This window comes from Aethalodelphis obliquidens, unplaced genomic scaffold (assembly GCF_003676395.1).
Source record: "Aethalodelphis obliquidens isolate GAN/ISIS:26980383/991018 unplaced genomic scaffold, ASM367639v1 scaffold2, whole genome shotgun sequence".
In the NCBI taxonomy this organism is placed as follows: domain Eukaryota; kingdom Metazoa; phylum Chordata; class Mammalia; order Artiodactyla; family Delphinidae; genus Aethalodelphis; species Aethalodelphis obliquidens.
The window spans coordinates 21,229,666-21,244,344 of record NW_020837946.1 but is presented as its reverse complement, the minus strand read 5'-3'; the positions used below and the strand labels follow the sequence as shown (position 1 = coordinate 21,244,344).

At 40.3% G+C, this 14,679-nt stretch overlaps 1 protein-coding gene across 1 annotated transcript in view; it reads right to left on the bottom strand.

Moving 5' to 3' along the window:
- Positions 1–2,499: 2,499 nt before the first annotated feature.
- Positions 2,500–14,679, bottom strand: part of MREG (melanoregulin) — a 65,942-nt gene continuing 53,762 nt past the window's right edge. Inside the window, exons 3-5 of the mRNA XM_027122048.1 lie at positions 4,947–5,037; positions 3,585–3,748; positions 2,500–3,022 (exon numbers count right to left, since the gene is read on the bottom strand). Coding sequence (XP_026977849.1) covers positions 2,888–3,022; positions 3,585–3,748; positions 4,947–5,037 — 390 coding nt within the window. The 3' untranslated portion in view covers positions 2,500–2,887. The remainder of the gene's footprint in view (positions 3,023–3,584; positions 3,749–4,946; positions 5,038–14,679) is intronic.

The window sequence follows — 14,679 nt, the reverse complement described above, 5'->3', positions numbered from 1 at the left end:
ACAGCCTCAGCAATACTCTTATTGGCTACCCATCTATTTTGCCCCTAGGGATGCCATGATCCATCAACCATCTCCAAATCTCTCTGCAGGTAACCCTCAGATCTGGCCATTTCTTATGATAATTGTGTCCACTTGTCTCCTGACAGTGAAGCATTGCCACTGGGCCCCTATTCTGCCATCCCCATTGCTACCAGTGAGCCCACTTCTGGAACAGCCTCTGGCCTACAGGGATACTACTGAGTTTTCAGTGATGCTGGTGACTCCTCACCAAAGCATTCTTTATCACTTTGGCCAGTGTGTCCACTGTGCCTTCCTGGGGCCTCCTTTAAGAAAACATAAATACTTTATTATTTGTTGCAATAATTTTTTTATTGCAACAAATAATATTTGCAACAAATATTATTTGTTGTTTCATGGAATAGGAAATCAGGTGTTCTATCTGCTAATTACGGGGTTTTCCCCCTGGTGCACACTAAAATAAGTAACTATTGATATAAAATTTTCCATCCATCTACAACCTGAAACTGCCCTGCAGACACACGTGAACCTCTGGATCCCAGTTGTGCTGAGCACCTTGTGACCTGAAGTGGTCATGTCAGTCACCCTCAAGCCTCTCTCATGTACTCCTCAATGGATTTGAGCACAGATCTGCCCCTTGACTAGCTTTAGAATGATGGGAGGTCCTTAAGCCCATCTATCTCTCAACCTCTTTACCCTTTAATTTAAAGGAATTATGGAAAGAACATCTGTTCCTTCTTAATTCTCAGAAATATGACACACATTCAGCTGAAAAGTAAACACAGAAACCTCTTAATCCTTTGCAAGGCAAATTTCCTGGATAATTCCATGAGTTTTTATAATCATAGAGACAATTTTATCCTTACTTATTCATTGCCAAAAATAAAGACTATGTTTATAATGTATTCTCCATAGATGCAAACAATCTCATCTATTTTGACACCAAAAAAAGGCAGAAAGACAAAATACAAATTCCAAGGACAAGGATGAAAACAATATGATTTTCAAAGTTTTTTATTTGTTTTGGTTTAATTTATTGTTTGTTTCTGTTTGTTTCACTGTTTGTATGTTTATCTTGCAAGAGCCTGTAGATGTGAGGGAACATATCTGCAGGCTAATTTTAAACAACGTGAGAGAGGTACTAAGTACTAAATAAAACAAAATAAAAAATGTCTTTTTTATTTTAAAAAATAAAACTTTTAGTTTACTTATTAAACTAGGAAGAATATTCCTGAAACATGTGAGTTAAATCGGTCTGCAAAGCATTCATAAATGGAGAACATGTATCTCCTCTAACAAATATTTTAAACATTGTGTTCACTACCAAAAGAGCTAATCAGGGTAGGGAAATTGTGAAGTCACAATCCCCCGCGCAGACTAAATACAAGTTACTTTTTAACTTGAAGTCAGAAAAGTAAAATCTGTAAAAGTAAAAATATTGCCATTGTTCTCAGCAGTCTACTGACAAATACGACAAGCTCTCAAAGTCTTTTCAATAAAATGAACCCTGATTTCGTGGCAAGCTCCTTGCTTAGGTGGCAATTAACTTTTTTTTTTTTTTTTTTTGCGGTACGCGGGCCTCTCACTGCCGTGGCCTCTCCTGTTGCGGAGCACAGGCTCCGGACGCGCAGGCTCAGCGGCCACGGCTCACGGGCCCAGCCGCTCCGCGGCACGTGGGATTCCCAGACCGGGGCACGAACCCGTGTCCCCCGCATCGGCAGGCGGACTCTCAACCACTGCGCCACAAGGGAAGCCCGGCAATTAACTTTTGAAACTGGGCTGCTCAATCTGTGGATAGACGCAAACTGTATTGACAGAATTGCTCCACTTTGAAAATCATCTTCAGGATGGAAGAAAGTCCAGCAATGACCTTCTTCAATGCAACACTGCCTGAAGAGTTGCTACTGCTGCTGCTGGTGCCTCGCGGGGCTAAGCCCCAGGCTGGCAGGGTGAGCACTGACCCCAGTGCACTGTGACCACGGGCTCTCCGTGCCCACTCTGGGTCCTGGAGCTGAGGCCACGCTGCATGAGAGATCCCTGGGCAGGTGCAACTCTCAGTCAACAAGCTGGAAACAGGTTAAAGAGAAGAGAAGACAGTAAAGGTCAAATAGATGCTATCCCAGATAAAATATCAAGGGTTTGTGGACTAGAGCTGGACAATATGTAAAAATGAGGTAACCAGATATCAATAACGTTGAGAATTCAAGATGCTTGTACCACAGCTGAAGACACAGCTTTTCACATGGAGCTGCAGGAAGTTCTGCTTGGGAGCACTCTATTTAGGATTCACTTCTGAGCGGCACTCCTAGATAGTCCTCTTATTTGGTACATCTAAACTTCTGAATAATCCCAAAATGATGCCTCCAACACCTCCAAGGTTCTGTAGGTGCTTCCAAATCAAAGAAAGGTCTTGTCACGCCTGGTATTATTTTGGTGTTAGCCTATATTATATAACAATTATTTAAAAATTGGTAATCCATATTTGGGCTCAATGATAGCTCTATTAATCTTATTTTATTAACTAGAACATCCTATTCTCCCAATAGGATTAGTGGCTAGAGCTTATTGTACAACCAAAACCAAAATGGGGGCAATGGGTTCTTGGAATCTAATCACCCATGATGAAATGTCCCACTGACCAACTCTCTGATGCAAGATCACCAGGGCGTTTCAACGCAGCCTCAACTTTCATATAGTCAAGTCCTCATGATGAGCAGATATCCAAACGCTGAGACTTTTGTAGGACTCAGAATCCTTCTTCTCTTAGCTAGCCTCTTCTTGCCCATTTTCTTTTACACGCATCTGTCCAACTTTGGTAGGCTGTTGAGTTCCAGTAAGAGAAATTCCATTCTGCCTCGTAGCCTCTCCCTTAGGGACTTGGAAAGGGAAGGTAGTGCAGTCCTTTCTGGCCATCTGCCTGGCATGGGACCCCAGGCTTCTTGGGGTACGTCTGACTGGCAACTTTAAAGAATTCTTCCGCAGCATCGAGTGCAATGAGACGGTCCTGCCAAAAAATTAAAAATACAAATGTTGTCAAGATGGGAACCAAGCCATGTTCGTGGGAAAACCAATCTAAAAACTACAATATCCATCCTAGAAATAATGATGAGTGAGTAAAACATTTATTAAATTTTTCCCAACAAATTGAGAGACACTCCTTAGCCCTTACTTACATTATCCAAGAAACATTCCACTGCTCTTAGTGTCCTTTCAAATCATATTTCAATCTTAGGTTATACACACAACATTTCTCACATCTCTCTGACCTAGAAATGGTTCAAAAAGCTGACCGCACAGCTAAATTGGCTGAAAAATACAGACAGATTCTTGAGCCACAATGCAAGTCTCAGCCGGTCTAAGTGCAATCCAGAAACCTGAATTTTTAAAGCCTTCCAAGTGATTATGATGTGCTGGCCACTGGGTACCAATGCATAAGATGCCGGAATCGTCTGCCATACCTCATACCATGGTGGAGCTGGTGGTGTGAGAATGCTGAGACTATGGACTAATAGAGAAGCAAAACTTTAGAGCAAAATCAGAGCAGGTGGAGAAAGACATCCACTTACCACAACGAAGAGATATCTCTCCGAAAGCTCCCAACCGGTTGGGAAAATATTGGTCTCTTCAGCCAGTCTCAACAATATCTCCCGAGCTTCCCTTGTGTTTCTAGAATCACTGATGGTGCTGAGTTTGGTCACTGACAACAAAGAGTCCACTTCCTTTTGAAAACCTAAGGTAAAGAGATTGAACCCTCACGTTAATTAGTCACAAGGAAATGATGGTCCTGCAGGAGATTAAGGGACCCAACAGTGGATTAGAAATATGAGAAAACTGAAGCCCAAGGCACCACTGCCTGTGCTGCTTCCCAGCACAGTGAGGTTGGTGGGGTCCTTAATTAAAATTCCCTTGCGATTCCTTCTTACCAGATTTTCTTTGTTAACTTTTTCCTCCGAGTTAAGCCTCGGATACTCATCCACTGACTGCCTGCTGCCCCTTTTCTTGGTTTGGAAACCCTTCTCCCACTCCCCACTCTTCACCTCCTCCCCTGTTTCCTGAATTCCTACTTCCCCTGATACCTGCACAATGGTCACCTTCAGGCCCTACTTCTCCAAGCCCAGATTGCCTTCCCCGGGGCAATATGGCTGACTGGTTAAATTACTTACTGCAAAGGTCTAAAAGACTCATAGATTTACCCTTCCTGGGATAACTTACATCATAAAGAGGAGACTATGAAGTCAGGACAATACTGGGTGAGTAAAGAGGGAGAGTTCCACCCCACCCCATCATATCCCAACTAAAGCAACAGCGGCTAGCAACTTGGTACCCCACTTTTGAAAGGTTATGATGCCAAGGTGTCATGTTCTCTTTCAAAGCAGAAGGACTGAGGACTTCAAAATTGATAAATTCATTATTCTAAAACATGAAAACAAGCTTACTTTGTAATGTGAGGACCATGTTTATTGTATCACAACCCTGGCAGGTTTAAGAAAAATCAATACCCAATATCTACTCTAATACCACAGGTATTTTGCTGTCTCTCTTACAAATAATATTTCTCCCCATCTGCCTTACCTTATAAAGCTATGATTAACTGGCCAATCACTCCCACATAATGCAATCAATGTACAATGCCCAAAAAAGTCAATGGTGGTGCCCATATGATTCCACTGCCCTGTGCTACTTGATACTGAGGAGAGATGGAGTAACACACGGCAAAATATGTCCTCAAGACAGGGTCTGATGATAACAGAAACATCAGATGTTTATCTGAGGATACAGGGAGGACGGGATTGGGAAAATAATTAGTACACAGTAGCCTTAATCAGTCAGTTACTGACATTCCTTTCATAAAAACCATGCTGGAGAAAGTCAAGAGGAATGCTCACAACTGGATATTTTTACCATTTCATAATCACTTTCAGACTCACCTAAATCTTCTAAAATGCGTTTCCATCTATTTCTCACTTCCCTTCGAATCTGTCGCAGGGTGTAGATATCGTAGTTGAGTTTTTGCCACTCCTGTAGGAAAATAAAAATTCAGTTTTATTTTTACATTTTGGCCTAAATCCCTAATTCCCAAAGTTAAGCTGTTTAAGCCTGTGGTTCTCCTCTTCACTAATCTTCAAAACAAATCCCAAAAGAACAGAAGGAGATGGGAAGATGACATCAACAGGAATACATCAGCTCCATGTCTGGAGAATCTGCTGTATACCAGGTGATATGACACATTACATAAATTATCCTAATTAAACTCTTCACGTTACCTATTCTTTCAACTTCAGTGATAACACCTGTAAAGTAGGGACAACAAGAGTGAACATTCCATTTAAGATAGTTATAAAGATAAAAGGTATAAAAAAACCCTTTATATATAAAATACCAGCACACAGTGAGTACCGAATAAAATCTATGTATTACTGAAGCCATTTTATAGATAATGAAACTGAAGCCAGGAAAGGTTAACTGGTTAATCCAGTATCATCCAGCTAACGGGTAGCAGAATTGGTGTTTGAATTCAGATCTCATTCCAAAGTTCATGAGAAAAATGACACACAGAGATTTCCCTGGCGGTCCGGTGGTTTAAAAATGGTCCACATCAAAAAAAAAATCTTAAAAAAAAAAAAAAGGAAAAATGACACACAAAGAATTTGTGTCTTTCTTTGTTATCAGAATAAAGCAGACCTGAAGTAGATCCCAAGTTTCTTGACTTCCAGCCAGTTTCTTTCACCGTATCTCAGCATTGCTCTCATTCATTTATGTTCCCATTGTAGGATGAATCTTTCAAGCATTCAGCAGAACTATTAAAAGATTATCATTCTGAAAACTTCAATCTTATGAGTAGTAGGTCCCCAAACAGAACTTGAACCTTTCAGGAGCATCAGAATCTTTACTGAGCTAGGCATTTGTTCTAAATGCCATGGAAATTTGTTTTCAAGGAGACTTCTCTATCGAGAAGGGTCATTTTATAGAGTATACCTTTTCCTCTTGGCAAGAGCATTAACCACACAAGTATCCTAATGCACAGCTTAAAAGAACATCATTCTAAATGCTCAATTTAAGACTCAAGTTATATGATATTCTGACTCCACTAACCGGAAATGTTTCAATGATGCCATTATTTCCCTACCAAGTTCCTTTCAAGGCTTGCCTCGCTCATCCCTAATCAACTGTCATGACTGGTTAAGAGAAATCAATTTAGCTGCCATTCCCAAACATTTATAGATACCACTTTGAGAAAGAAAAGCTAGCAAAATAAAGCGCGTTTTGTTATGATTGCATTTTAGATCTTGGATCTGAAGATACAACGGCATCAAAAAGTCATGGATTTCACAAGACTATAATTCAAAAAGATATATGCACCCCTATGTTCATAGCAGCACTATACACAATAGCCAAGACGTGGAAACAACATAAACGCCCATCAGCAGATGACTGGATAAAGAGGATGTGGTACATATATACAATGGAATACTCCTCAGCCATAAAAAGAATGAAATAATGCCATTTGCAGCAACATGGATGGACCTAGAGATTATCACACTAAGTGAAGTCAGTCAGAAAGACAAATACCATATGATATCACTTATATGTGGAATCTAAAATATGACACAAATGAACCTATCTATGAAGCAGAAACAGACTCACAGACAGAGAACAGACTTGTGATTACCAAGGGGGAGGGGAGAAGGGGGAGGCAAGGATTGGGAGTTTGGGATTAGCAAATGCAAACTATTACATATAGAATGGATAAACAACAAGGTCCTACTGTAGAGCACAGGGAACTATATTCAATACCCTGTGATAAACCAAAATGGTAAAGAATATGAAAAAGAATGTATATATATGTATAAATGAATCACTTTGCTGTACAGCAGAAATTAACACAACATTGTAAATCAACTATACCGCAATAAAATGAATTTTTTATAAAAAGGTCATGGATTTCAGCAATTTTCTAGAAATCAGGAAGTGATGAATCTGAGTACTCTTTCCTGGTCCTCTGTTTTTGACCAAAGGTGTGTATACACATGTGTTTGCATAAGTGTGCAGTGGCTGGGGTCAGGGATGAAGCCTGTGACACTGGAAGGCAACGCTGACTGCGTCATTTCAGAAATATGCAATCCTGACCTCATCTTCAGCACCATGTTAAAGCACTCCTACCTAATGCCCCACAGACTGTGTAAGTATTCAATACAGTATTGCCATTTTCATTGGATGGGTCATTCAGTATATACAGCATTTTGGAAAAGAGCATGGGTGTCAGAGCCAAACTTCCCAGGTTTGAATCCCAGCTCCATTATTTATTAACAGCCTAACTTCGGGCAAGTTCATAACCTCACTGTGTGTCAGTGGCCTCATCTGTAATATGGAGATAGTAATACTACCTACCTCTCAGGCTTATTGTGAGGACCAAATGCTTTAATGCAGCCCTGAAAATGGAGTTTGGTGCACATTCTCCTCCAAAGCAGCGTAGGCTCAGTTAAGAAACAGTCTTCCAAGACTCAGGATGATTTCTATTATGAGGATTGAGGACACTATACATGACATTAGGCAGTACGTCATTTGTGAGGAGCTCCAGAAGAAAATTTTCTCTGCTCTTGACAGTAGGTAGGATCTCACTTTTCCTAAAAAATGTTTCACTGTTCTGAACATTATGAATTTTATAACTGATCAGTTTCCACGCTTACCTGAAAATGTCGAGTCCTTTCATGGAAAACATATAGGATTTTGAAAGCATTTTTGAATTATCAAAATTTTTACTACTTTTTATATCTTTATGTTTTTTGTCTTTTCTCATCTTCTTCTAGTTTGTGCCCTCATTGTATTTTCATGTACGTTACCTTAAGTCCTTTTTGATTAAAAAAAGACTATAGGGCTTCCCTGGTGGCGCAGTGGTTGGGAGTCCACCTGCCGATGCAGGGGACGCGGGTTTGTGCGCCGGTCCGGGAAGATCCCGCATGCCGCGGAGCGGCTGGGCCCGTGAGCCATGGCCGCTGAGCCTGCGCGTCCGGAGCCTGTGCTCCGAAACGGGAGAGGCCACAACAGTGAGAGGCCCGCGTACCAAAAAAAAAAAAAAGACTATAAATAAACAAAAGATTACACAGAGCAGCACTGTGCTTATTCTCAATGAAATTGACCCTCCTGGCTGGATTAAATGAAAAGTGACCAGGCTTCGACTCACACTTGATTAGAGACCCACACAGTCAATCCACAGATGAGATGCTTTACATGTTCACACAACCTTAAATGATGTAACATACCACTAGGTGGCTTCATTAACTTGCGATTAAAGGTCTCTGCTAATTTTTCTTTTAGCTCCTTAGGCTGATGCCTCAGAACTTCTGTCCTGAAGGAAGTGTAGCCAAATCTCTATTTTTCGGAGACCCATTCATCACTGGGTAATCCAGGCTTCAGACTTTTTTTTTAATCTTTCTTTTCTTGCTGTCCATCTATCAGTTATTTTGCTATTCCTAAACACTAACACGGAATGTTATACAAATCCATTCCGTTTCAGTGTCTGTTCCTCTGATAAACTGTTAGACGGTGAAGCAACGATGTAATATTTTAAAATCCGCTAAGGATGGATCCACACACGATGCACGTGATAAGTACCTGTTAGGATTAACAGAACGAAACGCTGCATTTCATAAATCCATATTATAACTGTCTTCTTTTGACAGAATAGTCATGGATAATCATATATGAAAGTATTTGAAAGTTCTGTGCAAAATTTAAAGCTCTAAAGCCAGAAGAAGCTTGGGCAGAGTTTTAACTAAGTACTGGCTTTTGAAAAAAGAAATAAGAGGGGAATTTGAACTCCTCTTTAACATATGACCCCAAAGGACAGAATCTAAATGTAGCAAATGAGAAACGGTGATGAACAAAATCTTACCCACAACTAAAGAAACTCATTTATTCCCTGGTATTAGAGAAAAGCAAGTCTTATGATGTCCTTCTACATTTTAAAAATTGTACCAATTTTCTTTAGACAAACAATTTGAAAATAACAAGTTAAATATTCTTCACAAGTGACTTGATGCTCAAATCTATTAGACATCAAAAGTTAAACTCTTATTTTAAAAAAATCTTTGTTTGCTCGTAATTTCTGAAGTAATACATTGTGGTCTTTGTGATGCTGCGGCCCGAAACTTTTAACAATGAATACATTAGCAGAGGTGTAATAAAAGAAATCATGCAGATTTAATTTCATAAGGTACCTGGGAACCAAGTCAAACTGAAAAAATGTGATTGAAAACAAGTAACTGAAGATGCTTAGCTTAGTTTTTGAGGTTTTTCTCCTCCCTAGTTGTTGGCCAAATCAGATCAGGGTTGCTAGATAAGAAGGATGAGGCCAAACATGAAAGGAGAACAAAGCTCAACCTCCTGCCACCATCAGGAGCTCGGTCTCCTGCAGCTTTCCATCCCATGAGCTTGCCTTGACCTTGAGTTGGGATCATTTTCTCACGCATAAAATTAAAACATTTTATTCATACCTACACTGTGTTAGTGTGAGGTTGTGGAAACATAGCACCATCAAAAAGTACTCTTACTTCTTGTTAAAAAGGTGATTTATACATTTAAAGAAATGTACGCTAACAATAGGTGACATACATATATTATTTGTTATATTCATATTTATGGTCTATTACAGTGAAAGCATACAGATTAAGTTCAGTAAAGCCAAAAGGCACATGGAGTGGAGTCCAGGAGAGACCCAGCCACAGGCTTCCAGTTGTCTCTCCCATGGAGCCATATAGACAGTACTTAGTTTTCCTAGCAATGATGTGTAACAATAGGTGACATATATTTTAAAATCATCTTATACTCTTAGGAACAACTTCAAAAGAGATTAATTTATTTTTAATTATAAAAATAATATAATCACATAAAAATTCAAAGAGAACAGAGGGTATAAAATGAAAAATAAAAGTTTACTTTCTCATTCTCTATTTTTGCCTTATTTCAGAAGTAGTTACTTCTGAACATTTTTTTTTCTTCCTCCTCCCCTCCCTCTCTTCTTCTTCCTCCTTCTTTCTTTTCTTCTTCTCTGGTAGCTACTTCCATAACTCCTCCAAATATTAGGTTTACACTTCCAATCTCATATGCATTGACTTTAAAATTTCTTTGTACTCTCTGCTATGGACAAAGAGAGCTATTTAGCTCTTCCCTCTCTCTCTCTCTCTCTCTCTCTCTCATTGCAAGGGAGACAGGACAAGTGGGGACACAGATTCTCATTAGTCTTTGGACAAATCACGATCTATCCCCTGGGGCTGGTACACTGTGGCCCCAAACAAAATCTGGGTTCTAGTAGCAAAAAAGAAAGATGTGATACAGACACTGGGGCAACTGATCTGTCTGCCACGAGCAGACATTTGACGTTTGCTTCTCCAAGATATATTTTCCCCTTCTCTCATCAGTCTGTCAAGTTTACCCCAATTTTCCTTTAGAGAACAGTTATATTCTCAGCTCTAAGACTGGACACTGATTGGCTTAAGCTAATCAACTCAACCTTGCAACACATTAGAACCAACAGGGAATATTTTAAAATACCAATGCATGGGATCCACCTCCCAGAGCAATGAAATCAGAATCCTTTGAAGGGGTGCCAGGCTTGAAATCCAATAACTTAAGCCAATCAGCATATCCTATTGGCTCAGGTATGGGCACAGTACCCAGTTCAAGCCAAGGAGAGGCAACAAAATCCATGGGGCTTCTGGGATGATAGGGAGTGGTGTTCTCTCCTCCCCTGGAGGATGGGGTGTGAGGGTACAAAACCGAGAAACGGTCCCATCACTTGTACTACACTGAGAAGAGCCAGCTTAAAGAAAAATCAACATTCAGAAGAGGACAAAGACGAAAGTATCACATAGAGGTAGAGCCTAAGGCCATCCTGGGCCTCAGGATCAAACTTCATCTGAAGTCAGTCCTGTTTCTGGAACTCTGTTACCTAAGCTAATTCCATTCTGGTTTAGACAACTGGAGTTCTCTTTCTGGTCCTTACGTCTGAAAGATTCACGTTATAAAGCCCACTCATTGAGTACATACACAAAAAGGTAATTATAAATAGAGCACAAAATATTAATCTCATATTTTCCCACCTCTAACCCCTGGGGAAAAATGTTCAGCATATCGAGCTGTTTAGCGGGGAATGGATATGGCTTACAGAGAATGCAGTATTAATGGCTCTACCTAGGGTTCAACCTTTCCGTCCCAGGAGTGACTTAGGCAATGACACAGATATAACAGCAGTCCTTTTCTGCATCCAGGGATTGCTTTATGGTGTCTCCCCTGAATTCTGTCCACCAGAGCAGAGCTTCTCAACTCTCACAAGACTGTTGCTATAACAGGGGAAAGGAGATGGCGTATACCTCATTGGCTAATTTCTTCCAAAAATCCGGAGGAGAAGGGTCTAGCTATCATTTGCTTAACCACTCAACTTCCTTAATTGCAAAGACATGTTGAACACTTTTGGCTGGATATAATGATCTATTCAAAGTTAACTTTTGATTCATAATAACTTTCAGCCAAAATCTATTCACCACCCGGAACCCAAGCATTAAGATGATCATGTCTTTTGTCTTTCTTGGATAGTGAAAAGCCATCTTCAGAGGAAGATGCTCATATCCAGGCTTAAATCTGCTTCATCTGCTTTATTTCATACCCTCAAACCAGATCATCACAAACTTAAGTTTAAGGAACGGTCCTTATTATATTTGATCTGCATAAAAACCCAGCCAAGAAGGTCTTTCCCAAATTTTACATGAAGTGAGGTAACTTTCCCTACGTTCAACTGCCAGTAGCAGCCAAGTCAGAATTCAAATCTAAGTACATCTAATTCCAAGACCCATATACCCTTAATAAAAGGAAATAAAAGCGTAACTACTTATTGTTGCTTCCCTGACCCAGCTTCTTTTTCCTTATTCATTTATTGTTTGTTTATTTAAGTTAGGTAATACAGTCATATGATTCACAATTCAAAATGCACTACAGACTGTCCCTCAGCCACCAGTGTCCTCTCCACAAGTAATAACTGTTACCAATTTCTCCGGTACCCTTCCATTTTTTCTCATAAATGGTAGCAAACTATACCCTGCACTTTTCACTTAATAATATATTTTAGCAATCATTCTGTACCAGAATATAAGGTTCCAGATACTTCTTTAACTTGACGTTTTGACCATCTGGTATAGACAGAAACAAAATTACAATAAACATATATACTTGTTTTATAGAAAATGGTCTCCTAAAAAAATTACAATATTTTCCTAAATGTGCCTCAAAAGTAGAAAATGCCTTAAGACATTTTACTTCCTAGTCATTCTTTCTAACATCACTATCAAAAAGTACCAAGTAGGGACTTCCTTGGCAGCCCGGTGGTTAAGACTCTATATTTCCACTGCAGGGGGCACGGGTTTGATCCCTGGTTGGGGAACTAAGATCCTGCATGCCATGTGGCACAGCCAAAAAAAAAAAAAGTACCAAGTACCCACATGTATCATACACTGTATACATCCCTTTGGGAATTCCCACTTCAACTCAACACCGACATTAAAAGAAGACTCCATACAATTGTGGCTATAATAACACTGTATTGCAAAAATTAAACATCGAAATCAGGGAACTGCAAAATGAAGAGTAACCAAATACTTTTACTTGAAAGTGATAGCTTTTTGGTAAAATGAATTCTTTGAACATTGTAACTGTTATCTCTTCCCTTTCAACTTTCACTAATTCATATCGTCTTATGCTACTCTCTATTTAAAATGAAGAGAGAGTCTCCAAAAGATAGAAAAATCATATTGACTTCTTCTCCCATTTTGCTTTCTGCTTTCCATTCTGCCTACAGCTTTCTTTCATTTTGTAGGTAGTGGGAAATTTCAGATAAGTAAGAGAAAGCCATGTACTACATGGGAGGGTGGGAGGTATATCTGGATTTTAACAGGCCCCTAACAGGTTCTCTCATGTTTGCTTTTCACAGAGGAATGTGAAATGGATAACGCAGGCTCGGGTAGTTTTGCAGCTACTGAAGAGTACTCAAAACTGTTGATGTCAGCCTGGAGGAAGGTTTTTAATAATGCAGGAAAGGGCTCGGGGTTTCCGTTTCAGGGCCTAGTCATTTTTATCAGTGACTTCTTGAGGCCAAAGGTCACAAAAGTAGCATAGATAACTAACCCACGGAATGTGAGAATCAAGGTTTGAAACATATAACAAATAAGGCCTAGGACATTAAAAACTGTAGGTCGAAATTTATTAGCAGCAGTTCATGTGGAAGACACGTCCTTGCATCTGGTCCTTTGGCTATGTTGACATTTTTCAACCTAAGAATCGGATGTATTTTTATTTGCTCCTAATAACAAGAACTAATAACTTTATTTATTCCTTAGTCTGCTAAGGCTTGTTAGTGTTAGTAGAGCCACAGAAAGATGATCAATGTTGGAAGGAACGCTCTAACCAGAATGAAGGTTTTGCAAGATGATGAGCTCTCCATCACTGGGGCTGTAAGCTATAATTTCTATACTTTGGTAGAAATGTATAATTTATATTTCATAACTTCTAGAAATTTATAAATTGTATTTTATACTATATAACTTATAACTTCTAGAAATATAATTTCTATAGGCTCTTTCAACATAATATATTCTTTCTGTGTCACCTGGAAAAATCCAAAAAGGATCTGAAGGAATTTACAACAAGAGAGAGAGAGAGACAGAGAGCACAACAGACAGACAGACAGATAGATAATATTTACAGAGGACTTACTACTTCCCAGATACTGCTCTAAGCTCTTTATATGTATTTACTTAGTTAATTCTCATAATATGACGTTACTCCATGAGATGAATATGATTATAACACCTGAAGAACAAGGGAACTGAGGCTCAGGGAGGTGAAGTGCTTGCTCAGGTGTGCACTCCAGTAAGTGGGGAGCTGGGATTTCAGGCCCAGGCAGTCTGGTTGTAGGGCCAACACTGTCCACACTGCCCCTTCAAACTGGAAGGGAGGGGGTGTGTGCGCAAGGTAGGAAGCGAGGGAAGGACGAAAGAGCAGATACTTAGAACAGAGACCGACCTGAAGGAGGAACTAAGAAAACACCATTGAAATCCTTGAAGCAAAACAAACTTTTCTAGGAGCAAAGTATTCCCAGGCTCTAGCCAAGACTGCAGCCAGGTCCAGGAACGTCCTTCCCCACGGCTGACTCCCTGGGACGTTGTGCTCCGGTCCTTCCTTTGGGGACTTCGGCTCTGCTTCCCCTCCTCGGAACGGGTGGAAGGACCTCAGCCACCTCCCACTTTCCCCACCCGCCCTCCACAGGCCCTCCCGTCCACCTGGCTCCAAGTCATCTCCGAGGAGTGAGATAAAGGCAAAACCACTCCCTTCGAGATGCGGACAGGGTGGGCAGCTCACTGCCAAGGTCTGAGATCATGAAGACAAAGTTGAAAAGGTGAATGTTTGGAACCAGGCTGTGCTTGTCTGCAACAGAGGGAGCTGTGAAACTGCTCATACTTTTCTGAAACTAAGCTTCAGGCTTCAGGACTGGGGAAAACCCTGGGTTTCTTAGACTCACCTACCTACTGGGTGTTTCCTCTGCTCCCTCCTTTGATGCCCCGTCGCTCATTTCAGAAGAAGACCCCTGGAAATGTCCCCGGAGAGCTGGCGGCC